Raw genomic sequence first — 27657 nt, forward strand, 5'->3', positions numbered from 1 at the left:
AAGTAATTTCTCCCTCCATCAGAGCTTTTAAAATAAAAGCTTCTCATCTAATTTGTTACTAGCAACTTGTACTAATATAATAATAGTTAACAAAAGGGAGAGAGAACGGTGAAAAATAATATATAAAAGGATTAGAAAAATAATATTTAAAAAAAGTAAAAGGTGAAATAGATAATTTTGCTTAAATTTGTATTAAAAAAATTAGTAGCTAAAATAAAAGATGATTTTTTGAGCAGCTAAAGCCTAAAATAACTCTTATTGTTTGACACTCTTGTGGATTATAGTTTTTTAATTGTATTATGGTGTATAACACTTAGTAGTTAGCACTTACGAGATTGAGATTAAACTTAGGTGAAATCGAACTTATATACAATTCGGACAGCGAATTGCTTGCAATTTAGGCAACCCCCACGGAGAGGCAAGTGCGAAGGCCGCTCTATGGGGCTGCCTGAATATGATGAAATTTCATTAAGCTGCTTCTGACCTAGTTGCAGGCAAAATATTCAGCATTTATCATGAATCAAGTCGGAGCTCCATTGGAAATTTGGAATTCAGGCAATTGAAAAAAGTAAGTGATATTAGCAAATAAAAACAAAACTGTTTTTACGACTCTAAAATCTAGGGTTTGCATTGCTCTTATTCAGTAGATGTGGAACATAATTCAGTAAAAAGATCAGCTTATTTCTCAAAGTAAATAATTGGGGACTAAAATCATACTGCAATTTTAATTGAGTGCAATGGCTCAAACCAATTCCCACACATCAGACCTTTCTGAAAGGAGCAAAGCATCCGCATCACCTTGTGATTCTGTAAGCCTTCAAAACCAGACACCAAAATAATGAAATATTTCATTGTTTAAAGCCAAACAAGATTTGCGAATGATAATTGCGATTAAAATGTAACAAGCAAGAAATATTAGTTAAGTTGAATGAGCATACCTTAACCCTTTTCAACAGATCTTTTGCATTACTGTCCTTCTTGAAGTGTTCTCTTACTGGCTGCAAATAGACAGAACAAAAAAGTTTGTCCAAAGAAATAACAGGGTTCATGATTTGAGGGCTGGCTCTCTTGAGCAGACAATGCAATGGTACCAACGGATCAGTTTGTTATCCCCTTGAAGAAATTATAATAGTTTTATATATATACACACACATATAAGTACTTCAGAGAAACAACTGAGAAACCCAATCTAGTCAGACTACTAGCACCTCAATGCACTAGAAGGAAACAGGAAGGTGGAAGTCACTTGAGAATGCATGCAGCCAATAAAAGCCGCTGCCCCCTATGAAGAGTAAAACTATCGGGAGTATGAAAACTCCTATAAACTTGGAGCTTCACCAATTTCCAAGGGAAACCGAACAGACGAAGGATAAAAATATCAACGGAAATGGGATTTTCATTACAAACAGAGTCTAAAGCCCAAAACATAGAACAGAAACATCGACGGATGGCATGTCGGAGGGAGGCGGTGTGGACACGGTGGAGGGTCGGCGTGTAAAGCCCATGCACCAACAATGGGTGTCGGGAGGTAAGGAACCACCACAGGAGAGCAGTAGAAGACGTCACACGCGCATGTTGGCTAGACAGCAACTGGGAGAAGAGAGACCCAGGATCACGGTGGAGTGGCACATCTAAGGGTAGAGCTTCCTGAAGTTGATAGATCTGGTTTTAAAAAACCAGATCCAAAAACTTCGAAACGGGAGCGGATCCGAGGCTGGAACCAGACGGTCTACGGTGGAGGAGGAGCCAACAGAACTGTTGGACAAAGATAAATCACCAAAGGCGGCAAATAGGGCCTCCAAAGAGGCAAGTGGAGCCTCAAAAGAGGCTCAAAATGATGGGGAAGGAGGAAGACGGGAGTAAAGGGGAAGGAGGAGGTGTCTCCCTCCTCCCATGGCAGCCAAAGAGCCGAAACTAGGGTTGGGTTTTTCAGGAGAGGGGACAGCGTTTTCAAAACCATACAAATACTACTTACGAAATTATAGTAGTTAAACAATGAACCCCCCCCCCCCCCCCGGGGGGGCGGACCAAACGATAGAATATTTTAATTTAGAAATACTTCAATTTTATTTTTTTTTGAGTTAATTCAAATTTGATAAAAGGCACAAAGGGGCGCAACCCAACTACAGAGAAATACTACAAAACTGAGACAAGTCAACTACTGGATGTACAGTTTACGACGGGGAAATTCAGCAAATGTCACAGTACTCAGTTTTTGCAATTCTTAGAACTTGCAAAAAGTATTTGATGAACTGGGCTGATCAAATTAAGGTTCCCCGCACTTCAAGCATAACTACAAGATGGTTATTGCTTGAAGAAATCTAATATCATTTATCTAAACCAGGAATATAAATACAAATGGAGAGAGGTTACCTCCAGTATCTTATTCAATGCCTTTGATAAAGCTGGTTTAAGGTCAGCTGGGTGTAACTCCCCACTTTCATAGTCAGGAATCAATTCTTCAAAGCTTGTGAAGGTTCTGTGGATAAAGACCATCAGGCATAGGAAGAAAACAATCAGGAATTATCTTCTAGGTTAAAGTTGGCTCTGGAAAATAACTCTAGAAAAATGTACCGCATAAGATCATAAGATCTGTAAAACTTACTTATGACCACCATTCTCTGCACTGCGTTCTACTATGAACTCCTTAAACCAAGGTAAAACAAGATACTTTACGTACTCCAAGCAAGGATTCCCCTCTACAATCTTTGGAGGACAGTAAGCTTTCTTTATCTTCAAATTCACTTCAGCCTATGACATTCAGGAAAATAAATGCAAGGTTAAAAGACTAGTTTGATAGAAGCAATAACAACCTAAATCGCAAGTTAATACCACTTTACTATCACCCTACCTCATCATCTTCCATAAAAATGGAGGACGATGGATCACTTTTTGACATCTTCTCCTGCCCTTGTTGTAAACCAGGTAACATGTCTGTAAATCACCATTAAGCAAAACTAATAAATACCACACAACTATACACATAAAAAATTATAGGATAGAAAAATAAAGATAGAAATAGTTTAAGAAATTAGGAAGATACGGTGTGACAAAATAATGGGCTTGTTCTTCCTCTTGATGTCATCACAGTACTCTCTTGCAAGTACATTCACTTTCCGCTGATCCATTCCCAGTTGGCAAATGTCGGCCTATTTTGACCAAAAAAAAAAAAAAAAGAAGAGAATTTCATATGGTCAACAATGATGAGTTTCCACAAAATCAACACTGGATTTTCTTCTTTCCCCTCTAATTCAATTCCAAAGTCTGCATTATTCAAACAATTATATGCATAGTTCAAAAGACAATACTACAAGAAAATCAAAGTCTCCAAAAAAAGGGTGTAGCGACCTAGACAAATCACTAGTCACATAAAGCTATTACTTAAAAAGACTAGTTAATTTGTAATTGAAGCTCCCTAGAATCACTTATAAAGCCTAGTCTCTGACACCCATGGGCACCTTTATAATCCACCCACTCAATGTAGGCAATTCATCTTCCTAATATGAGACTAACTTTATGAGGTGTCACAATTTCCCTCACTCAAATCCTTGACGTCCTCGTCAGGGCCCACACCATGAAATGCCTAAGCACCATATGATGTTACTAAGTTGTCTGATACCATTTGTAATGACCCAAGGAAATCATTAGTCACATTTACGTTATTTTTTTTTATAAATAAGAATTCATTAAAAAGTGCAGAGGGGCGCAACCCTAGTACACATGAAGTATACAAAAATGCCCTTAATCAGAGGAAAGAAACGAACAAGAAAGTAAAAAATAGTCACCTCTACGTTATTACTTCAAAAGTACAAGTCAAGTTGCAATTGAAGCTCCCTAAAATCACTTAAAAAGTCCAGTCTCACCTAGTAAGGAACCAATGAGGGACTTACACATGAGCACCTTTATAATCCATCCACTCAATGTGGGTAATTCGTCTTCCCAATATAGAACCAACTTTTTAGAATGCACAAAGGGAGAAAACAATCTGAGAGCTAGACAACAAAATAGTAATTTCTTAGTACTTGCATAAATAAAAAATCAAGTGTGATTATAATTAGATGGCATAACCATGTAATGATTATTACAACTTCCATTTGGAAACCTGAAAAAGGTGTGTGAGGATTAGCTAAGCCTACTGAGCAAATGCACAAAAAATCTGATAATATGATCACTGTACACATTACAAACAGAAATCAACAAATTTTGACCTGTGTATAAAGATATGGTGTTGCCTCTACCTAGAATCCTTCAAATTATTACACGATAATAGTGACAATAAATACAAATCAGTACCCAGATAAGAATTTTCATCGCCACGCTTAAGATTTTCTCTAACATTGGCGTATGCAAACTTATACAGATATCTCAACATGCTAGGAGAGAATCCACTGCATATTGCGTATATTATGTTATAGTAGCAAAAGACCTTTGTGAAACACTGAGCAATATTCAAGGAAATGAGTAAGTGCGATGTATAGTCTCAACAAAACCCAACCAGTACAACAAAACAGTATATGCACAAACTAAAAGCAAAAGGCTAGCACCTTCAAGAAAAATATATCAGCACACTGCATGCATGGGTAGAGTATTTGGGCCGCAGTCAACTCATCCTGCTCACTTCGACCCATAATTTGACTACACCTGAAATAACAAACAGCAAAATCTAAGTAAAAAATGACCATATGGCCAATTTAGTGAAAAAAAATCATACAATTCTTGACCTGATTATCCTTGGGAGCTTATTCCTTCGAGCTATATCCATAACGAGAGGCCAGTACTCATGTGCTCTAGAATTAATCTCCTTTGACGACCACAAAAATTCAACTTTTCCTCCTAGATCCATCCCAACAGCTTTCCAAATCTCAATCATGTAGCGCCCAACAGTCTCGATTTTCTTTAAATCACCTCCCATCTTATTGTTTAGCTGGGCAAACCAATCAGCAATCCAGATTTTAACTCTGCAACCAGCAGATGTCAGCTTGTTCACACTTATTGCCTTCATAACTCCCTGTACAACAAGTTAGAAAAGAACCCGTTTCAGATCTCAGAATACAAAGCACATGGCAACTAAAACATGCCCCACGCCCAAATTTCCAAGAGCCCTTCCAAACAATGATCCCACCTTGATAATTCAATCATAATAAATATAATAAAATAAAGATTCCAGAAACAATGTAAACAAAAAAAGAAAAGAAAAGAAGAAGAAGAAGAAAGGAAAGAACGAAAGAAAGAAAGAAAGAAAGAAAAGAAAAGAAAAGAAAAAAGAAAGAAAAAAGAAAAGAAAATGGGTTTGAATACATGGCACACTCTATCCTGTTTAGATTTATTTAATATAATAATAAAAGAGTCAAAATTCAAAGTTATGGCCATGTATTTATACCATAGTCCTCACAACAATTATCAAACAAAACACGAGATCTATCTATTTATCCATCCAACTAGGTATCTTATCAAGATACCCCGACTAAATACAAATTTATGCTTTCTTATAAGTATGGCACAAATTTCTCCACATAAGAAACCAGAAATTCGGATAAAGGGCACACCGTAAGAATTCGTTAAACACCAAAACAATGGATTACCTTATCCGAAATTTAGCTAATTACTAATTATACACTTCAAAGCTGCAAACTATTCAAGAAATGACCAAAATTTTTATAGAATGCATTTGCACACAAAGCAAATAGAGTATATGAATGGAAATTATAATAACTGAAAAAGCTTTTCACATACAAATAAACAGTTGTACCTGAGCGATGTGCATTCGGCCAGAGGGCTCGAAGCCGTCATAGCAAACCGGTTCGGGCTTGTTTGCCAGCAGATTTCGCAGCTCCTCTTCGAGAATACACTCCTCTCCAACGCTCCTCACGATTTGGTACTTCTCCTCCAAACTCATCCTGCATCAATTAAATCATCAAACAACAAACAAACAAATTAGATTCCTGTGTATCCATACAAATCGAGAATTTCAATCAAGCAAAGTTGAAAGAGATTCTAACTGGTTGCTTGGATTTGAAGAGCTCGAGGATGGTTCATGAGCGTGAGAGTCGGAGACCGAGAGCGATTGAATGGTAGCCTCGGGTGGGGTTTCATTTTGGTTTGGTGCTTCGGTCGCCATTCGAGCTACAAAGCAAACAATGCTCAGTGGGCTTTTGGGACTGCGATTCAAGAGCTAGGGTTTTTGTGAACGAAGCGTGAAGAACAAGTGATGTGTCACGTGACCCGTGGACCTGTGGGATTTGAAGATGGTGGCGTGGAAATTATGTCATAACTCATATAGAATTCTTAATCACATTCTAACTAGTGTTTTAAAATTAAAAGAAAATAATGTAAAAACTCCGACAATTTTAATTGATTCAAAATCCGAGTTTAGATCTATTTTAAACTCAACACCTTTGATAGATAACAGAATCAACATAAAAATGCAATTATGTCATTCATATTTTTTTAAAAAAAAAAAAAAAAGAAGCAAAAATCAATAAATAAATAAAGTAGTATCTAATGCCTAATTGAGGGATGATTAATTTTAAAATTCAGGTCTTAAAGTCAAAATGACCAAAAGTATAGAGAGATTCAGCCCTAATTTTTCTAAATCAAATGGTTGGGATTTTTTTATATGAGTATTTATCACTTTTATCACCATAATATTTTCATAGTAGTTTTTTTTTTTATTTTTTTTTTTATGAGTAATTGGCAAATATCATTAAAAGCGTAAAGGCGCCCCTAAATACACATGAAGTATACAAGAGAAAACACCTAATTAGGAGCAAAAAGAACAAGGAAATCCCTATAACTTATTGTTAAAGGAGAAACATAAGCAACCATCCAAAAATACAAAATTTTGAAAAAAAATGACATAATCTCCTCCAAAGTCTTCTCACAATCCTCAAAACATTTGTCATTCATTTCCCTCCATAAACACCAAAAAAGGCACGTAGACACTATCTTCCACATAGCAACACTTCGCGTACTGCCGGTAGTCAAACGTTTTCACCGTAGTATTTATTATGGTTTTTTTATATTTTCAAAACGATAGATATTGATATGATAAAATCCCAACTATTTAATTTAAAAACAATAATTGAAATTTGAGAAAATTTATGTAATAAAATATTATAAAAATTCTCAAGGATCTTCATCCTACAAAGTTCAGCTTTGTAATGGGTAATTGTAACAACATATTTGGAAAATTAATGGACTAACATTGAATAACTTAGTAGAATTTGTCAAATTTGAATGAAGTGTTTGTTCAAAGTGATTTAATAAATGGGCAATTGAAATTTGATTAATCTTATTAATCAATAGTTGATTATTAATATAAACATGTAAGTTTTTAGTGTCTTGCATTTTAAATTGTTGATGGAACAAATTTAGTGTCTTTTGTGTCCCCTTTCGATTAGTTTTTCTTTTTTTATAAGTTCCCCTCTGTCGATTAACTATGATCATTTTCTTGTTCATTTTCCTCTTATTAGTTAGGTGTTTCCTTTAGTATACTTCTGGTATACTTAGGAGTGCTTTACGCTTTTAATAAGATTGGATTAGTACTTATCAAAAAAATGTAGGTAATTAAAATAATATGAATAATATCTTAGTAACTTTAGGGAAACTCTTCATGATGTTGTACAACCCATAGGCAAAGGCATTTGGTCTACTTCAAGAGCGTCTCCAACATGTTAGCTAAAACTCATTGATTGTCTAAATTTAGCTAATATCAATTAAAATGTTGCTCCAGCTGATTATCTAAACAGAACATTTCGCTTACAATAGTTTCCCTTATTGGTTTTGTCACTCCTCACTCCGCCCCATGCTTTCTCTACTCTCTTGTCTTGCCTCTTTGCCCCTTCACAGAACGACTCCTCCTCACCGAATTCAGTAAAGACTATCTCTCTCTCAGCTAAAATCATTCACAGCAAGGTGCTTTCATCTTCATTTTTGTGATCTACATAATATGCTTATACTATTTCTTTTGATCAATCTGTTTCACCATCTTGTATTTCTGGTTAATTTCGTTTTATTATGCCTGACAAAGTCGATTTCTGTTGGTGAGATTTTCTGTTTGCTGTTCCAACATCGATTGGATTGTTGTAATCTTTTTTTCGTTTTTCATTTATACTATGGGTTTCGTTTTTTCTCAGTTGGCACTTCGCTAATCATATGGAATTCTGTTTGTTGTTTGCTATTTGCTGTTGTTTGCTTCATAGACATAGATTTATGTTTGTTGTTTCTTCTTATAGTTTAGTCCATTGTTACCACATTAAGTGTGAAAAGCAGAAAGCAAGATGCAGTAGAAGCTATAAGGTGCAGTCCAGAGGATTTTTGGTCATACATTTAGAACTGCCATAGACATTATAGTCCCGTATGATTAATCTGAAGTCTTTTTCTTTGGTCCCTTCAACTTTCTTTTGGTTTAAATTTTGCTGTAATTTTTTTTTTAGAAGTTCTTCTAAGGATAAAGAGTCCTCACCTTACAGTAAGGGATAGGGTTGGCGTTAGAAGGTGGTTGTCTCTCTGGTTTCTTTTGTTTCATCTTTCGTCTCCATTCTCTTTCTCTTCTTGCTCCCAAATTTTCATATCAAAAATTTTTCTTTACCCTCGAAGAATTGTCCTCTTCTATTTACCTACTTTTATTTTGAAAAGAAAGTATTTGAAGTAAACTACATCAAGTAATAACTATTGCTAGCTAAAAGATATTGTTTTATCACTGATTTCGACAACTAGTTGATTAATCTTTTATAAGTAGTTGGTATTTTGCTAAAACAAAATCCATGCAATTAAAACAAGATTTGTAATTATTATCTAGTACCTTTTTTTTTTCCTTTTTATGTGGGCTTCCAATCTTCTAATATTTTCAGACAAATGGTATGGTGAATCTAAGCTGCAACATTCAACTTCATGAACCACACTACCTGTCCAAAATTCGACATGATGTAGAATGAAGTGTTTTGCTTCCCCCAAAAACAGCTTGTCTCTTGAAAGTACATATTATCCTTGCTAGCTAATAAGAACTTCTAGCTCAACTAAATGAAAAGCAAAAGAAACTCTAAAAATATAATAATAATAATGCATACGGTTTTATATCTATAATCAACAAAGTCAGTGTTGTTGTCAAGTTTCAAGCATTCTCTTACATATATTTCATATGTCTTAACGTTTACATTCTGTCAAAAACCAAGGCCTTTCTTAGCTAAAATAAGGTCCCCAGAGTTACCCCTTGCAACCAGTATTATTAGCCGTTAGCATCTTGAACTGGTAAGACAAACTCACATATCTTGTTTCTTAACCTTGTGGAGTTCAGGATGTGGTTGCAGGGGTGAACCCTTATCTGAATAAGAGAAAGTCTACAGATTTCTATAAGTCCATTAACCATTAAAATAGCAATTTTAATAGACTGGTTACTTATTAAACCAACAAACATACAAGCAGTTACATATTCAATTATACTTACTTATATACAAGAATGGCAGCAGCAATTGTTTGTTGGTGTATAAAAAAATTCCATTCATCCAAAAAAAAAAAAATGGCAGCAGCAAGGTCTTAAGAAGAAAATTCTCACTCCCACAAAGGTTCACGTTAACTGCCAAAACAACAACAAAACAAAAAGAGTGAAAATGAAACGAGAATGCTTGAAAACAACCTCCCTTCTTAAGCCTCATAAAGAAATTTCCATTCCATTCCCTCATTCCTTCTGAGAATCGAAAAGGCAGGCATAAAATCCAAATGCCACAGTACAATGAACAGAGACCATAACTTCCAAGCTGGTATAACTTGCATCACATATGAACCAAAATTGATCACTTAATCCATGGTGCATTATGGACTTCATGACATCTTCCTAACTAAAATCTATTAAAAAAAAAGAATGTACTCATGCAAGCAGTTTAGATAGAACCCCTCTAACGAATTACAAACTAAAATTCAAATAATTAACAAAGTCTACAAAGGAAGTTATATAAAGCACTACCAAAACCAATAGTCCACACACACAATGAGGAGGTGTGGCTTTGGGGAAAAGTGGTGTAGGTGGATAGCTCATTGCATTTCAACTGTGCGGTTTTCTGTGTTAATCAATGGCTCCCCTTTTGGTTTTTTCAGTAGCTCCCGAGGTCTGAGACAAAGGGATCCTTTGTCACCCCTATTGTTTGTTTATGTGATGGAAGCCTTAAGCCGTATGATCTCAGCTGCAGTTAGGGGGGGTTTGTTGGAAGGTTTTAAAATAGGTGACACAGATTTTTCGCATCTTCTGTTTGCAGATGATACACTAATTTTTTGTAGTGCTCATTCTTCTGAGTTATGTAATTTGCGGAGTCTCTTCCTCCTGTTTGAAGCAGTCTCGAGTCTAAAGGTTAATTTGGCAAAGTCTAATTTAATTCCAGTGGGGCATGTTGATCAAGCGGAAAGGCTTGCCGATATTTTAGGGTGTGGGTTTGTCACTTTGCCGGCTAAGTATCTTGGTCTTCCTTTGGGGGCTTCCTATAAGTTTACGCATATTTGGGACGGGGTCGTTGAGAAGATTGAACATCGTTTGGCTAGTTGGAAAAGGTTGTATCTCTCAAAGGGTGGTAGAGTCACCCTTATTAAGAGTACTCTTGCAAATGTGCCTACTTATTTTTTGTCTCTGTTCCATCTCCCAAGGAGTGTTGCTGCTCAATTAGAGAAGCTACAACGGGATTTTCTTTGGGGTGGATTGGATGAAGGATCTAAAGTTCACTTGGTGAAGTGGTCGAAAGTCTGTTCCCCAATTTCAGATGGAGGGTTGGATATTCGGAATTTGTTGTTGTTCAACCAAGCTTTGTTGGGTAAATGGTTGTGGCGGTATGGAATAGAGAGAGAAGCTTGGTGGAGAGTTGCGGTGGATGCCAAGTTTGGTAGTTTGTGGGGTGGGTGGTGTTCCCGCGAGCCTGTAAGTGCTCATGGGGTGGGGCTGTGGAAGAATATCAGGAAATGGTGGGGGAGTTTCTCTGGTCTCTCTAGATTGGAAGTGGGGGATGGGGTTAGGACAAAATTTTAGCATGATCTGTGGTGCGGGGATAGGGTGTTGAAGGAAGCTTTTTCTGTTCTGTTTGGTATTGCTCAGATGAAGGATGCTTCTGTTGCGGATAATATGGAGGTTTTGGGCGGATCTATCCAATGAAATGTGAGCTTTGTTAGAGAGGCGCATGACTGGGAAGTGGGTGTATTTGCATCTTTTTATCATGTGTTGCATTTAGCCACAGTGAGTAAAGATCGTGCTGATAGGCTTAGGTGGGTCCCTTCTAAGAAAGGGGTGTTCAAGGTGAAGTCCTATTTCAGCTCTTTGGCCGGTTGTGAGGGTAGTCATTTCCCTTGGAAGAGTGTGTGGAGGACTCAGGCTCCTCCGAGGGCCGCTTTCTTCGCGTGGTCGGCAGCCCTTGGAAAGATTCTTACAGCGGATAATCTCAGGAAGCGAAAGATCATCATTGTGAATAGATGCTATTTGTGCAAAAGAGATGGGGAAACTGTAGACCACCTTCTTCTTCATTGTGATGTGGCTTCTACTTTGTGGAATCATGTCTTTTCTCGGTTTGGTCTGTCTTGGGTTATGCCTAGGAGAGTTGTAGATTTATTTGCTTGTTGGTGGAAGGCAGGTAGGTCAAGGAGTGTTGTAGTTTGGAAGATGGTGCCTATTTGCATTCTTTGGTGTGTTTGGAAGAAGAGAAATATTAGGTGTTTTAAAGACTTGGAGAATTCCATGGAGGATATTGTTGCTTCGTTTTTTCTTATGTTGTATCTTTGAACGGAGGCTTTTTTGTCACCCGTGTCTATTAGTTTCTCTGATTTTCTTGTTCGTTTTTCTTTGTCTTCTTAGGTGTTTCCTTGTGTATACTTCCAGTGTACTAAAGGGGCGCCTTACGCTTTTTATAAAACTTCATTTACTTATAAAAAAAAAAAATGACCACAAAAATAAAAATAAAAATAAAATGCAGTTATTCCCTTCTCTCTATATTGTCCACATACGGTAAATGCCTTCAAAATAGACATTTTCAATGGAAATACACCTCAACCACTTCCAGAGGCATTACCCATCAACCAATCTACAATCTTTCTCAAGAAATAGGGTTGCCCACAACTACAAAACCCCTCATTCAAACTCAAAAACACAACATATACATCCACAATCACAACAGAAATGGCAATAAATCAAGCCTTATTCAAAACAAGGGCGATCTCAGAACACCCAAGAAATTAATTCAAGCACCCGTTCAATAACAACCCCACAACTCAAAAGTGAAATGAAATTCACAACCTGCAAGTGGTTTCGGATTCCAACCTCATCCCAGAAAATCAACTCCCATACACCAAATACCAAATGGAGCTATAATTTCATGGTATTATCTAGATTTCGAAATTAAAGTAACCCAAACATTAATTTCGGTTTTGAAACAAAATAAGATTAAGAGAGGGAAAGAGATATTACCTCAGATAAACTCTTATGATCCTTTTGTTTTGCAGACAGAGAGAGTGAGAGTCGAGGGAGAGAGGTCTGTTTCTTCTCGTTTGTAGAAGGGTTTAATGAATTTGGTGTCGTCTTTGACAGCATACATAATGTCTGAATCTGGGATTAGGATGTTTACAATTTTAAATAATTTTTTTTTTTTTTTTATAGATAAATTTTAAATAAATTTTAGAATCTCAAGTCATTGAAGTCCCTTTTTACGTTCAATGTAAAAAAAATGCTACATATTAAAAATAGAGTAATGATTTAATGCCACCTAAAGATACAACTTTTTACCACATTGCCTATGTGGCAAGGTAGTCCCCTACTACTTTTTGAGTTTTTTTATTTTTTAAAAATAAATTAAGGTGAGGGACCACCTTGCAACATATGCAAGGTGGTGAAAAGTTGTATATTTAGGTGGTAGTGAATCATTACTCTTAAAAATATAATATCTCATCGAGGCAACTAACTAAAAAAATATCATTCCAAATAGCCTTTATTTTTTAAACTTTTGAAAAGACACTTCATATTTACTAAACCAAAAAATAGTTTTTTGCTCAAAATTGTTATAAGGCATAAAGTGTAAGAACCTGATAAAAATATACTCGATTCTCATTGTTAGCATGTTATATTTTTAATATGTAGCATTTTTATGCCGTTCAATGCATGAAATGACCTAAATTCACATAATTTGATAATCTACGATTTTTTTTAAAAAAAAAATTGTAGAGGATTATAATCCCTAAATTTGATCCTTTCTTCTTCTTTTTTCCTTTTTTTTTTAAAAAAAAAAAATATATGTTTTAGCCCCCTAAAATGGGGTTATAATGACAACCATTTCAAAGTAGTCTCATGAATTAACATGTGTGACATTTAGATACATCATATTATTATTTTGTTGAAACTAAGTCCATCCGTTATTGTTAACCGTTAGAGTGGATGGAAAAATAAAATTTGACCAAAATCTTTCGAAAATACCCTCATTTTAACCACTGAAAAACCAAATTTACCCTTTAAAATTATTTATCAATAAATAAATAAATAAAACAAATGGAGAGCTACCCCAGCCACCCTAACCCCTCTGAGGGAGGCCAAACTACCCCTACAGCTCGTCTCCTTCATTTTGGGCGGCCAATCCATCCCTCATGGATTGGTTCTTTTCGCTGCTTTTTCGTATTTTTTTTAAAAAAAAATATATATGATTTTTATTTTATTTTCTTTTAGTTTTTCAAAATTATTATTTTTTTTTTTTAAAAAAAAAAGAGTATTTTTGGAAGATTTACAAGGCACATGACCACTTTTCCATCCAACCTAATGGCCATGGCTAATAGAGTGGCTTAATTACAAAAGAAAATAGTTTGATGTATCTAAATGTCAGACATGTCAGTTTGTATGGCTATTTTGGAAAATGGTTGTCAATTAGGAGGTTAAAGTGTATTTACCCCTTTTTTTAGTGGTCCCTATTTTACCATGAAAACTTCCCCTTGTTCATGGAGCTATAATTTCATGGTATTATACCAAATAGAGCTATAGTTTATTAGCAATTCCAAACCTTTTTTTAAAAAAAAAAAATAATAGAGAGGTTAGCATACATCAATATTACATGTGTAACGCAAGCTCCTATTTTACTTCAAAATTGATCTCTCTTTGTTTGTTAAAGTCATTTGAAATACAAGAAAAAATTCTCTTTATAAAATTAGTTCTCAAACTCGAGATAAAATTCTTTTTCATAACAAATGTATTGTTTTTAGAAAAATTATCAGAACAATGCGCCTTTGTTTAAACGTCAGTGAAAACTTATTTCTTTAACAATATATATATATATATATATATATATATATATATATATATATATATATCTTTAATAGTAGATTGTAAAATGTAAAATCCATAAATCCTTAGCATTTTCTTTTCAAATATCGCTTCAAAGCATTATATATACATATATTTCAATTTATTTGCTAGCAAACAATACTGAGAAACATTATTGAAATCAAAGCATGCTCATGCTACAATAAATATTGAGAATCTGTAATACTGAAACATATCTTTAACAAAACTTTTGCTTTGCTTTTTCAACTTATGGTTTCGTTAAGCGTACTTCCCTTCCTAACATCGGGTCGTTAGGCATATTCCCTTACCTAACACTAAGTCGTCAACTATACTTTTCCATTTGACATAGGATCGTTAAGCGTATTCCCCCGCTTAACATTAGATCGTTAGGCATACTTCTCATGTAATAATTTACTAAAAGCATAAAACTTAGAAAATAGAATAATTTCGGACCTAGGACGCTCGTTAAATAAGATACAGACTAACACGGGTTAGTCAAGGGTGTTGGGTAGTTGGAAATCAAGAACTTGACTTAAAATTTAAGAAAAATTATGAAATTAAGCATCTCGTTCGAACACATGAAGGATACCGCCCTGACAAAAAAACATTAAATAGTCATCCAAACTAGAAGGGATCAGCATCCGAACGAGTTTAGATCAACAACCAGAATCTTGCACATGAGCGTATCTGACGAATGAGACATGTTTTTAATGCGAAATTTTTGTTTTGGTTCGAACGAGGGGCATTATTTGTCTAGCTGAGATTGGATATCTACTTGTCAGATTATGACATAAGCAATGAGACATTGATAGGGGTTGGATTTAATGCTTCTAACTCGATTTTGCCCCGACAGCCTCAATAAGCCATCTGGACAAGCTTGCACAATAGGCGTGAAATTGCCTATTTAAATGATTTCCAGCTAAAGTGTTTGCTTTCTCATTTTATTTATATCTCTCTCTTTCATTTCGGTGTATTAGGGTTATAAAGATGATAGTTTATGTTGTAGCCTGTATTGGTGTTTGTGGAGTGCTAAAAGAGTGGTTGAAGGGATGCTTTGAAAGTTATGAGAAAATTAGGCTTTTCCTTAAAAAAAAAAAAAATGATGGATTTATAAGTGTTGGTACAGTTTTCGATATGATGGCGTGTCGCTTTGTGATTTGTCGCTGCTCTTGATTCTTGTTCACCTCGTAACCTGCAAAATAACAAACAACTAGTCGGGGTGCCGACTACGCCCACTCCGATGCCTAAGTCAATTCAAACTATTTATTTCTGAAGAATGTTTATAATCTCAAAGCTTAGAAGATGCATGTAAAATACCTGGCGTAGTAGTTTCATTAATAGGCTAGTAGTCACAGACCTATTAAAGCTCTCAAAGTACAATTGGACTAGGAGTCTAAGTCCTAATTTGCTTGGGTCTCAACCTTATCTTCAGGGAATTTGAATAAGGCAGTAGAGTCCAGATTGTGAAATGCTCTCCTTTCTCGATCTCAGTTTCATCTTATCGGCAATTTTATCCTGTTGGTGAAGGGATAAGAGTCAATCCCAGAGATCCAGGGAGTGAAGTCTTATCGCTATTCTGATTTAATCGCAGATAGGAATTTGTGTCCATGAATCTTGGACGTAGAATTCTATGGACTCTCAGACACCCGTTAAACCTGAAACAATAACCTTGCGGCGATTATTCCGTATACTGACCAACCTTTCGCTATGGGAATATTCGAGACATGTTCGCTCCAGACAAACTAGGAGATCTCGGACTATTCCGCACTGTGAAGAGTTCGGTTGGTCCGAGGTGTGATCTTACCAAGATGAACTTTCTATAAAAGGTATCTAACAAATGTCCGAGGTGAAAATGTCCGAGGTGACCCGCTGGTCGGTTCTTTTGGTCCAAACCTCTGACTGTCACAGAATCCACGTGTTTTCAGAGTTGATTTTATCCCCAACAGTTACCCCCTAATTCTCTAATTTCAAAAATAAATTGAAAATAAAGGAATTATCTGTTGCCTGTTAACCTGCGCCTTTTGAAAGCTGACACCACTTTTGTCATACATGCCGCGCCTTTTTTGAAAGTTTGAACGTTTGAATAGTGCCGCCTTTTTCTTTCATCATGACAGAAGTCCACACATCCTGATGGCGTTGTCTTTCTTAAATCATGAAATGCCGTTTTCGAGATTGCACCTTTTAATAAAAATTTAATTTCCGGATTCGAAACAGATGCCTCTTCAGTTTTCGAATGTATTGAAATGATGGTGCCTATTAATATTTTGGACACGTGGGGAGTGTATTTAAAGCTTCAACTGCTTCACTATTCACCCCTCTTCACCATCATCGCCACCTTCTCGAACTTTTCTTCTCTGAAATTTCTTTCTTCTTTCTGAAATGGCCCCCAAGAAAGTTGCTTCCAATATTCCCATTACTTCACAGGCCCGGACCAAAAAGTCCGACGGCCCCGTAGACCTTTCTCCTCTGGAGAACAGGGTGGAAACCGCCCTCTTTGAAAGGCACGAAGGTGTTCTGCGGCTGAACTATGACATCCCTCCGACGGTAAGGATGTTCTATCAAAATCTTGGGGCTCGGGTTATCTATGGCAGTGACATCACTCTATTCGAGAGGATGTTTATGGCCGAACTTCGGCTACCCTTCCCGGAGATCGCCCGTGATTTTGTCCTTTTTTCTGATGGTCGCTCCAAGCCAAAACATGCCCAATGCTTGGAGATACCTGTTTGCCTCCTATATCTTCTGGAGGCTAGTATTGAAGAAAGAGATGAAGATCCTCCAATTCTTTAGCATCTATCGGCCAAGGCAAACTTTGGAGGGAACAATCGAGCTCTCGGTCCGTCACCCACCTATATTCATCAAGCTTAAGAGCGGGTAGACCAACAATAAGTTTTAGGAACAATAGTTCTTTCGAGTATCTAGGGAATGGGAATGTCCCAAAGGTATGATTCTGTCCGAAAACTGCAGGATGCCTCGGACCTGGCAATTGCTGCGACCTGACCAAAGCGAACCTCCTTCGATTAGTATATCTGATCGGGAAGACGTTACGAAGATAAGCGACTGGTAGGCAGCTAGGGTTAAGGCAGCCAAATTTGAGGAGATTAACTTTGACAATCTTGTGACCGAGGAATATCTGAGGCAATTTATTGGATACAATATTCCTCGAAACAAGAAAACAATCACCAAAAAAGGAGCAGCAAAAAAAAGAAGTGACGCCCCTTCCTCCCCGAGGCCTACTACCAAAAAGAGGCCTTCTGAACGAGTCAATGTAACTCCCGAGGATGCTCCTTTAAGGAAGAAGCAAAATATACCTCTGGCCGCTTCAGGTGCGAAGAGAACACCTCCAAGGAAGCCTGTGGCTGAAACAATCACAGAGGAGGGCTCCGCGAGTTTTCAGGGCTTTGTTCCGGAAGTCTCCCCTAACCGAGGAACTGGACCCTCGCCCCCTTTGGGCCTAAGAGACGAGACTAACTCTGAGGCATCACATCGAGGCTCGGAAGCTCCACATGAGGAAGTTAATCTTAGGGAATCAGTGACAGCAAGTCCAGCTTTAGCAAGATTAGAAGGGGAAGGCGAACCGAGACCTGAAGCCAGTCTCGTGCTGGCCGCTCGCCGAGTGAAGCATGTGGCACAGAGGAAGAAATTCGTCCCTTTAGATCGCCTTGCAAAAATAATCTCTGGAGCTGAGCAAATGTGGGGTAGGCCAGTTATAAGGCCTTCCGAGGCCGAGGAGGTTCGACAAGAGTCCGCTTTTTCGGGCGAAGGGTCTGCTGGAAACGGGGATGAGGATACTGTCACCCCCCAATATCAAATTTTCGCTGAAGAGATATACGAGTAGCATATACCTCGGACTCCTTCAACCGAGCGGCCCGGTACTCCCCTACCCCCAACTATAACTGTGAGATGGAGCGTGCTTCACCTCCGAGGTCCCATTCGGCTCCTGATCAGACCGAAGTACCTGAAAAGGGAATACCAGAGATTTCTCTACCAACTAGGGTTCAGAATAGTCTGGAAGCTGATCTGGAAGTAGGGCGTAAATAGAACCGAGGCAGCTCGACATTTTGAGATGCCCGAAAGATCCGAAGTCAATACCGAGGCCAGCACTTCTAAGGCAAATCAACATACCGCAGTGCCTAATAGGTCCACAGAAAACACCGAAGCCAGCACATCTAGGCCAAGGCCTAATGAATCAGAGGTGGCCCCGAATATAGAAGCTGCTCCTCCTGAGGGAACCAGCTCTTCCAGATTCAGGGCAGACTTCGAGGTTTTGGGTAGAGGCCTTCTTGGACACCCTATGGAGGCCATCAAAAACTTAATTCCTGAAGGTTTCCTGGGTAACGCAGGAACCTCTTCCCCTGAAAGAATTGCTCAAGGCATTCTTATCTCCCACTATCAGGTGAAACTCCCGAAACTTATTTTTGTTTGAGCCGAATCCTCGTAGATTATTCTGAATTTTCTTTCTTTGATTTGGCAGCTTCTGGTGAAGATGACGACCCTCTGGCAAAGGTACGAAAGCCGTCAAGAAGTGCAGCCGACTCCACCCCCCCAAAGTGTAGGCTCGACTCTCGGGGTTAGAGATGGAAGTAGCAACCTTGAAAGCTCTCCTTCAATCTCGGGACGAAGAACTTGCCTCCAGGGACTTAATTATATCCGAGGAGTGAACTACCAACGCTCGACCGAAAAAAGAAGTTTTAGAAGCTAATGGTCGTTATACTCGTTCTATCGCGAGTCTTTCAGCTGAACTTGACAGTGCAGATCAATTCGAGTCTCATCTTCGGGCCGTTCAAAACGACTGCTCCGGAGCGTGCAAGAATGATGAAAATGCTGAAGCCAAAAAGGGGAAGCTCGAGGCTGAGGTTGAAAGACTTGAGGCAGAAAGAGACAAAGATGTAAGAGCACAGGACTGGTCGGAGAGTCTTTTGATCAGACTTAGGGCTAGATATGACGCAGGGCAAGCCAAACTGAAGCATTATCTGAATTAATTAAGCTACGTGCCATATCTTCGAGACCAGAGTTGGGGTCGGGGATTTAATTGGGGGTTCGAGAACTTTCAAACTTTGGTTAAGAACCCTCAGTATAAGTTCGATCCTGAAACTGTCGGGCCACTTTTAGTCGAAATTCCGGATGAAGCAATCCAAGAAATGGAAGACTTCGGTCAAGAATTCATGCCCGATGTTCCAAGTTGAGGCACTGATACACCGGATCCTCGAGATGATCCACTCGAAGACGCGGCAGCCTGAGTTATTTCCGAGGCGCAGGTGCTAGACCTGGACTTTATGATTTTTGTAAATTGTAAAAATTTTGCAATTCAAGAAAAGTTTATACCTTTCATAATACTTCTATCTTCGTAAATTGTTTTCAATTTCTTCAGTCCAATACTACCCTCCAATAAAACTTAGGCAAACGCTCGGTTTGTTTTTTGTTGAGGAAGTTAGAAGAAAGGCATCATACCCTTATCATTTGATGAAATCTCTCTTCATCTGTCTTTGTGGAGTTATATCTTGTGATGACTATATTTCAAATTACCATATCCTTATCTTTATCCTTATCCTTCGGAAACCCCCAATCGAGGGGTTTCTTCCTTGGGTATCCCTTCCATAACCCTTTCGGGTCGTCCTAGGAAGGAAGTCGGGTGGATTCTTCCCTGGGTATACCTTCCATAACCCTTTCGGGTCGTCCGAGTAAGGATGTCGAGCGGATTCTTAAACTTTCTATTGTTCTTGAAAATGAATTGGCAAAAGATCTACTTTATTGATGATAAAATTGAAGAAAAATAAAGATTACATGTAGTACTTCTTCAAATGTTCGGCATTCCATGATCTCGGGAGCATCTTCCCACTTTCGGTCATTAGATGATAAGCCCCTTTTTTCTTGACATCCCACAACTTGATATGGACATTCCCATTTCGAGGTAATTTTTCATTCACTTGAATCTTTCGTCATTAAGCTCACTTTTCTGAGGACCCAATCTCCGACCTGAAATTTTCTAGGGACCACCATTTTATTGAAGTATCGAGCTGTTCGACCTTGATATGCTGCCCATGTAACTTGAGCATCGTCTCTTTTCTCCTACAAAAGATCTAGATGTAGCTTTACTCCCTCGTCATTGAGCCATGGGTTATAGTAAGCTACACGAAAACTTGGGGAGCCTGCTTCAGTTGGTATTACTACATCGGCCCCATAAGTGAGTGAAAATGACGTTTCACCTGTCGGAGTTCTTCTTGTGGTTTGGTATGACCAGAGCACCTCGGGCACATACTCAACCCAGGCTTATTTCTTCTTCTCGAGCTTTTTCTTCAATGTTCTTACCAAGGTCTTGTTCGTTGCCTCTACTTGCCCATTTGCCTTTGGACGCAAAACTGAACTATAGTAGTTGCGGATACGTAGTTCTGAACACCACTTCCAGAATGGTCTGCAATCGAACTGCTTTCCATTATTTGTGACAAATGCATGTGGAATCCCGAACCGACACACCACTGACTTCCATAGGAAACTTGTGATGTTCGCTGTGGTTATAGCAGCCAGTGCTTCTGCCTCTACCCATTTGGTGAAATAATCTACAGCTACAACCAAAAACTTCCGATTCCTTTTCCCTATAGGCATTGGACCAACAATATCCACCCCCCACTTCGTGAATGGCCATGGAGAAGTAAGGGGAGTAAGCTTCTCAGGTGCGGTCTTCATGACTCTTGAGAATCTCTGGCAATTGTCACAATGCTTTACAAACCGGGCTGAATCTTTACTGACCGTAGGCCAATAATAACCTGCTCGAATAGTCTTTTGTGCCAGCATCCGTCCTCCCGAATGGTTTCCGCACACACCTTAATATATTTCTTTCAACACATACTTCGCCTCGGTTTTAGAGAGGCATTTCAGCAAGGGTTCAGAGTATCCCCTTTTGTAGAGTACTTCTCCAAGGAAGCAAAACCGGGTTGCTTGATTCTTGACCTTCCAAGCCGCAGTCTTGTCTTGGGGTAACAATTCGTTCTTTAGAAACTGAATAATTTCAGTAGCCCATTTTGGTTCGTTCAACGTTATACCTGCTTCCATAATGTTAACCTTCGGAGTTATGGACGGCTCGGTCAGAACAATAATTTGTCGTCGTGAAACCTCAATCTCTTCATCTGTTCCTGAAGCTATCTTTGAGAGTTCATCTGCTCGTACATTTGCCTCCCGGGGTATCTTTATGACAACAACTCTGTCAAAATAAGATTGAAAATGGCGTACCTGGTCCAAATATCTGGTCATTCGATATTCTTGTGTGTCAAATTGTCCTTGAACTTGGCCCACTACCATTGGGGAATCACTTCGAATTTCAACATTAATTGCTCTCATCTCTCTGGATAATGTCAAGCTTGCTATTACGGCTTTATATTCTACTTCGTTATTGGTGGTGACAAAATTAGTTTTATGGCAAAACCGAACTCTTAGCCTTCGGGGTTCCTGTGGATGACCCCCACCCCGCTTCTGCTTCATGCCGAGGAACCATCCACATGCACAATCCATTTCTATTCTTTGGGAAGTTCTTCCGCTTCGGGAATGTTGCAAAATTATATTAAGAAATCCTCCAAAACCTACCCCTTGATAGCTGTCCAAGGATGAAACTCAATATCGAACTGTCCGAGTTCCATTGCCCAGTTGACTAATCTTCCTGAAAGATCGGGCTTTTGCAGGACCTTCCCCATTGGATATTCCGTTAAGACTCGGATGGCATGAGCCTGAAAATATGGCCTCAATCTCCTTGCCGAGACAACCAAAGCGAACGCCAATTTCTCTATCCGAGGATATCTCCCCTATGCTCCATGAAGTGCCTTACTCATAAAGTAAACTGGTTTCTGAATTCCCACATCTTCTTTAACTAGGGCCGAGCTTACTGCCGAGGGAAATACTGTCAAATAGAGATAAAGTGTCTCCCCCTAGGTCAGTCGGCTCAACAGGGGAGGATTCATTAGGTATTCCTTCAACTTTCTGAAAGCTTCCTCACATTCCTCACTCCACGTAAAAGCTTTTCTCAAAATTTTAAAGTAGGGAAGGCATTTATCTGTTGATCGTGAAATGAATCGATTCAAGGCCGCAATTCTTCCTGTTAACTGCTGAAGTTGTTTTGTTGTTCTCGATGCCTGCATATCAAGGACAGCCTTGACCTTCTTGGGATTTACTTCGATACCCCTTTGCGAAACCATGAATCCCAAAAATTTGCCTGAAGAAACTCCGAAGGCACACTTCATAGGGTTAAGCTTCATCTTGTACTTCCTTAAAGTCTAGAAAGTTTCTTGGAGATCTTCTATATGTTTGGTTGCCCGGATGCTTTTAACCAACATGTCGTCTACATACACGTCGACATTTCTGCCAATCTAACTCCGAAAACATCCTGTTAACTAGTCACTGATACGTGGCACCGGCATTCTTCAAACAGATGGACATCATCTTATAACAGTAGAGTCCTCGGTCTGTGATGAAATAAGTTTTTTCCTGATCTGCCTCTTCCATGTAAATCTGGTTATGTCCCGAGAAAGCATCCATAAAGCTTAGGAGCTCATGTCCGGACGTCGAGTCTACTAGCAAATCAATCCGAGGCAAGGGAAAACTATCATTCGGGCATGCCTTATTCAAGTTAGTAAAATCTACGCACATCCTCCACTTGCCATTAGACTTTTTCACAAGCACCACATTGGCTAGCCACTTGGGGTTATCCACCCTCCGGATGAATCCGGCTTTTAACAACTTCTCTACCTCTTCCGTAATAGCTTGATTTCGTTTAGCGGTGAAATTTCTTTTTCTGTGTTTTACCGGTCGATGGTTCGGGTCCACATTCAGCTTGTGGACAATAACCGAGGGATCAATCCCTGACATATCTTCGTGGCTCCAGGCAAATACATCACTATTACGCCTTAAGAATGCCACCAGATCTTCCTTCACACGTCCAAGGAGTTGGGAACCTACACGAACCCTCTTCCCAGGATCACCCATTTCAAACTCCTCCAAGTCTTACACAGGCTCTCCTAACGGTGATTGCTATTTCCCGTCTTCCTTAGCTTTCTCACCCAGATTGTATTACCTCGAGGTGCTTTTCAAGGACCAGTTGTAGCAACGTCTACCCTCCTTCTAATCTCCCTTTATCACTCCGACTCTTTCTTCTGTTGGGAACTTCATACTGAGATGCAGTGTCGAGGTCACAGCTTTTAAATCGTTAAGAGCTGTCCTTCCAATAATGGCGTTGTAAGCTGAAGTTCTGTCTACTACCATAAATCTTACCATGATGACATTTTGCCTCAGATAAGTTCCTACCGTGACAGGGAGTTCAATTGATCTGGGGGGCAGCACCTTTTCTCCGGCAAAACCCAACAAGTGGCATGAGACCAGTACCACTCTTTCCCGTGGAACACCCATGTAGTCAAAGGCTGATTTAAACAGGATATCAGCCGAGCTTCCTGTGTCAACAAGGATCCGCCAAGTCTGATAATTTGCTATTGTTAGTGAGACCACAATAGCGTCGGTGTGTGGAAGGGAAACTCCAGCATAATCATCATCTGAGAACCCTACAATCATAGGATCATAGTTTCGGGACTTGAGGGGGCTTTTGGACCAAATATACTTCAAAATCATCCAACTGCCTGGCATAAGCCTTCCGAGTCGAGCTGGACTCTCTCACACCTCCAAATCCTCCCGAGATGGTGTGAATGATGGGAAGATTGTCATGCTACGCCTGTTGGGCCCTACTCCTACTTCTTCCCCGTCTTTCTTCCTCTCGAGACCGAGGTGCAGGTTCTCTGGCCCTATCTCTTCTTTCTTCCCTCCTCGATTGATAATCTCTTCTTTCGTTTCGTTCTTCTTCTCTCCTAGGCCTCGGATATTGGTCCTGCTCCTGCCGCTGGTGATTTCTTTCATCAACGAGAAATCGGACTAACTTCCCATTTTCGATGAGCTTCTCAATCAATTGCCTCAATGATACACACTGCTCGGTAAGATGACCATAAGAATCCTAGAAAGTGTAGTATTTGTGGGCCAAGCGTGGAGGTGGATTTCCTGGGATGGGCTTCAGCTTTTGGTAGTGAGGATCCTTTTTAAGTTCCATAAGCACCTTGGTAAGAGAGGCATTCAATGCCCTTCAAAAAAGAAAAGAAAAAAGAGAGGCATTCAATGGAGTCCACTTGTAATCTCCGAAATTCTTTTTGATTTTCTTATTCTCCCCGGGACTGTCATCCTGCGTGGCCTCGGGCTTTTTCTTTTTCTTTGATTTCTCATAGGAGGGCTCCTGTTGCTAAGGAGAGACATCGAGAAGGGTTCAGAGTGTTTCCTCGTGGTTAATATACCTGTCCACCTTTATCATAAAGGTGTGAAGATCCTTCGGTGGTTTTAACGCCAAATCTGCCGTCAGCGGCCCATTTTTTTTTAGTCCCTGAAAGATCGCACCGTAAATGAAATCATCTGGCGCGCTTTCTGTTTCCAACTTCTCCTGGTTGAGCCTCCATAAATAATCTTTCAAAGATTTGTTTGGTCCCTGACGTACAGAGAGTATATACCCTCGGGGCTTCCTCCTGGTTCTCCCGGACACAAACTGGGCTAGGGACTTCCTCCCAAGAGTATCGAAATTATCAATCGATTTTCGTGGAAGGTTCCTGAGCTAGTCTCGGGCCTTCCCCGACAAGGTGAGGGGAAAGGCTCGGCACGCCACTGCGTCGGGTGTTTAGTGTAAAAACACGTGAGATCGGAAATTATCCAAGTGCTCCACTTGGTCTTCACTACCTGAAAAAACAGAGATATCGGGTACCTTAAACCTTCCGAGCAAGTCGAAGTTGGATACTTCGTCGGTAAATATAGACTCCTTGTGTTGGAAGAGTTTGTCCACAAGAGACTCTTTTCCATCGCGTTTCTAATCCATAGTTCTTGACAGTGCATCATACTTTGTGTCCAAGTCCAGTACCATCTGCTGCAGCCTTTTTTCAGCATTCGTTGGTGAGGGTTGGAACCATGTTTGTAGGTCACATGGTCCTCGATCCGTGGCTCGGCTCGTTCTCCTGACTCTTTCGGGTTTCCATTAGGAATTGCTCCTCCAACTACGTCGTGATTTAATGGTGGTGGTGTCCGAGCAGCCAGCAGCAAGGCATTCTAAGCCAGCAAGTCCTCCACATTCTTCTGTGCCTGAGCCAATTGTTGGTTCAACTGGGCTATTCTAGCCTCTAGACCGACAGACTCTGCTTCTCCATGGATATCGTCTCACCCCGGATTAGGGTGTCGTGCTTCATCATGGGTGTTGTCTTGAACCGGATTAAAGCGTCACGTAGTCACCATCATAGATTTTTATGAAAAACAAATAGTCTCATTCCCACAGAGGGCGCCAAATTGTTGGTACAGTTTTCAGTATGATGACGTGTCGCTTTGTGATTCGTCGCTGCCCTTGATTCTTGTTCACCTCGTAACCTGCAAAATAACAAACAACTAGTTGGGGGTGCCGATTTCGCCAACTCGATGCCTAAGTCAGTTCAAACTATTTATTTATGGAAAATGTCTATAATCTCAAAGCTTAGAAGATGCGTGCAAAATACCTGGCGTAGTAGTCTCATTTATAGGCTAGTAGTCACAGACCTACTGAAGCTCTCGAAGTACAATTGGACTAGGAGTCTGAGTCCTGATTTGCTTGGGTCTTAACCTTATTTTCAGGGAATTTGAATAAGGCAGTAGAGTCCAGATTATGAATTACTCTCATTTCTCGATCTTAATTCCATCTTATCAACAATCTTATCCTGTTGGTGAGGGGATAAGAGTCAATCCTGGAGATCTAGGGAGTGGAGTCTTATCGCTATTCTAATTTAATCGCAGATAGGAATCTGTGTCCATGAATCTTGGACGTAGAGTTCTATGGACTCTGAAAAACCCGTTAAACCTGAAACAATAACCTTGAGGCGATTATTCCGTATACTGACCAACCTTACGCTATGGGAATATCCGAGACATGTTCGCTGCGGACAAACTAGGAGATCTCGGACTATTCCGCACTGTAAAGAGCTCGGTAGGTCTGGGACCCAACTTGGATACCTCGGACTATTCTGCACTGTGAAGAGTTCAGTAGGTCCGAGGTGTGATCTTACCGAGATGAACTTTCTATAAAAGGTATCTGACAAATGTCCGATGTGACCTGCGGGTCGGTTCTTTTGGTCCGAACCTTTGACTGTCACAAAATCCATGTGTCTTCGGAGTTGATTTTAACCCCAACAGTAAGCATGAAGTTGGTGTTCTTTGTATGCATGAGTAATGATTTGAGTGGTGTGTTGTGAAGAGTTTTTGGAGGGATTGGAATCATGTTTGGAGGTGATTTTCGAGTGTTGGTGCAATTTATGCCATTTGCCGTCCAGACGACTATAGCCCCATCCAAACGAGAGGAGACTCGTGAGGCTCATTCGGTAGCCTCATTTGGTTTATGTACAAACGAGTTCGGATAAAATAGCTTGTTTGGTGCCTATATAAACGAGTTTTAGACAAAACACCGAAATAGATATAAGAGGCACTCGTTTGGTCGAGGTCTTGATAAGGGAAATAAAAAGAGGAGAGCCGAGAGGCTCATTTGGTTTATGTACAGACGAGTTCAAACAAGATAGCTTGTTTGGCTATCCCAACAAGTTTTAGACAAAACAGCTCGTTCAGTATTCCATTCGGACCTTGTCTGGACGAGAGTATTCAAAATTGGAAACTAGGGTTTTCAATGGGATAAACAAGACTATATGAAGTTCAGTAGGGTCTTAGAACCACCAAAATAACATAAAACCTAACATATAAGGTGGCATAATGCATACAAGTTCAAAAACGGATTGATGATGTGTAATTAGCAAGGGAACTAAGCGAAAGTTGTATATAGAGCCTTCAACCAGTTGTAAATTAAATACTTTACATGAAATGTTTTGTATTGATCGAATGCATCGATGTTAAATGTTAAGTATGTACTACATTATGGACTCCAGTAAAGATGAGTCCTATCTTTCACGTAGTTTAAATTGTAAAGAAAGTATGTTACAAATGATATTATCAAATGTGTTACATAAAGGTGTTTAAGGAAAATGGCATGTACATAATGTAATATATGTAATGTTTTAAAGTTAAAAGAGTAACAAAAATGAATAGTTAAGTAAAGAAAAAAAGTAAGGACTAGCACATTTGGTGATGGTCCAAGTAGTGAGGTGCCCATAGTACGGTAATGAAATGGTTATCCTTGATTCGTCGATGGCCCAAGTAGTGAGGCGACCATATGTGCCAATTTTCACGTGATAGTTCTACATCCCCAATGGCACATGAATGGAAATGAAAAACAATTAAGACCTCATTTGGTTCGTGGAATGGGTATTCTATTAGGAAAATGAATAGTTATTACTGAAAATGAG

At 39.2% G+C, this 27657-nt stretch overlaps 1 protein-coding gene across 3 annotated transcripts; it reads right to left on the reverse strand.

The window, feature by feature from the left end:
* Nucleotides 1–559: 559 nt before the first annotated feature.
* LOC133855068 (tyrosine--tRNA ligase 1, cytoplasmic-like) lies at nt 560–12553 on the reverse strand. 3 transcript variants are annotated; one of them, XM_062291361.1, is made up of 11 exons: nt 12434–12553; nt 6000–6230; nt 5750–5897; nt 4722–5008; nt 4545–4641; nt 3044–3149; nt 2852–2934; nt 2606–2751; nt 2374–2479; nt 939–998; nt 560–815 (listed from the first exon to the last, which is right to left on the reverse strand). In XM_062291361.1, the coding sequence occupies exons 2-11, from the start codon at nt 6116–6118 to the stop codon at nt 795–797; spliced, it is 1173 nt and encodes a 390-aa protein (XP_062147345.1). In that variant the 5' UTR covers nt 6119–6230; nt 12434–12553; the 3' UTR covers nt 560–794. The 3 variants fall into 3 exon arrangements, with proteins under 3 accessions (XP_062147345.1, XP_062147346.1, XP_062147347.1); XM_062291362.1 differs by having other exon boundaries at nt 6000–6123; nt 12434–12546; XM_062291363.1 differs by lacking the exon at nt 6000–6230 and having other exon boundaries at nt 12434–12520.
* Nucleotides 12554–27657: the final 15104 nt, after the last annotated feature.

This window comes from Alnus glutinosa, chromosome 13 (genome assembly GCF_958979055.1).
Source record: "Alnus glutinosa chromosome 13, dhAlnGlut1.1, whole genome shotgun sequence".
NCBI lineage: Eukaryota > Viridiplantae > Streptophyta > Magnoliopsida > Fagales > Betulaceae > Alnus > Alnus glutinosa.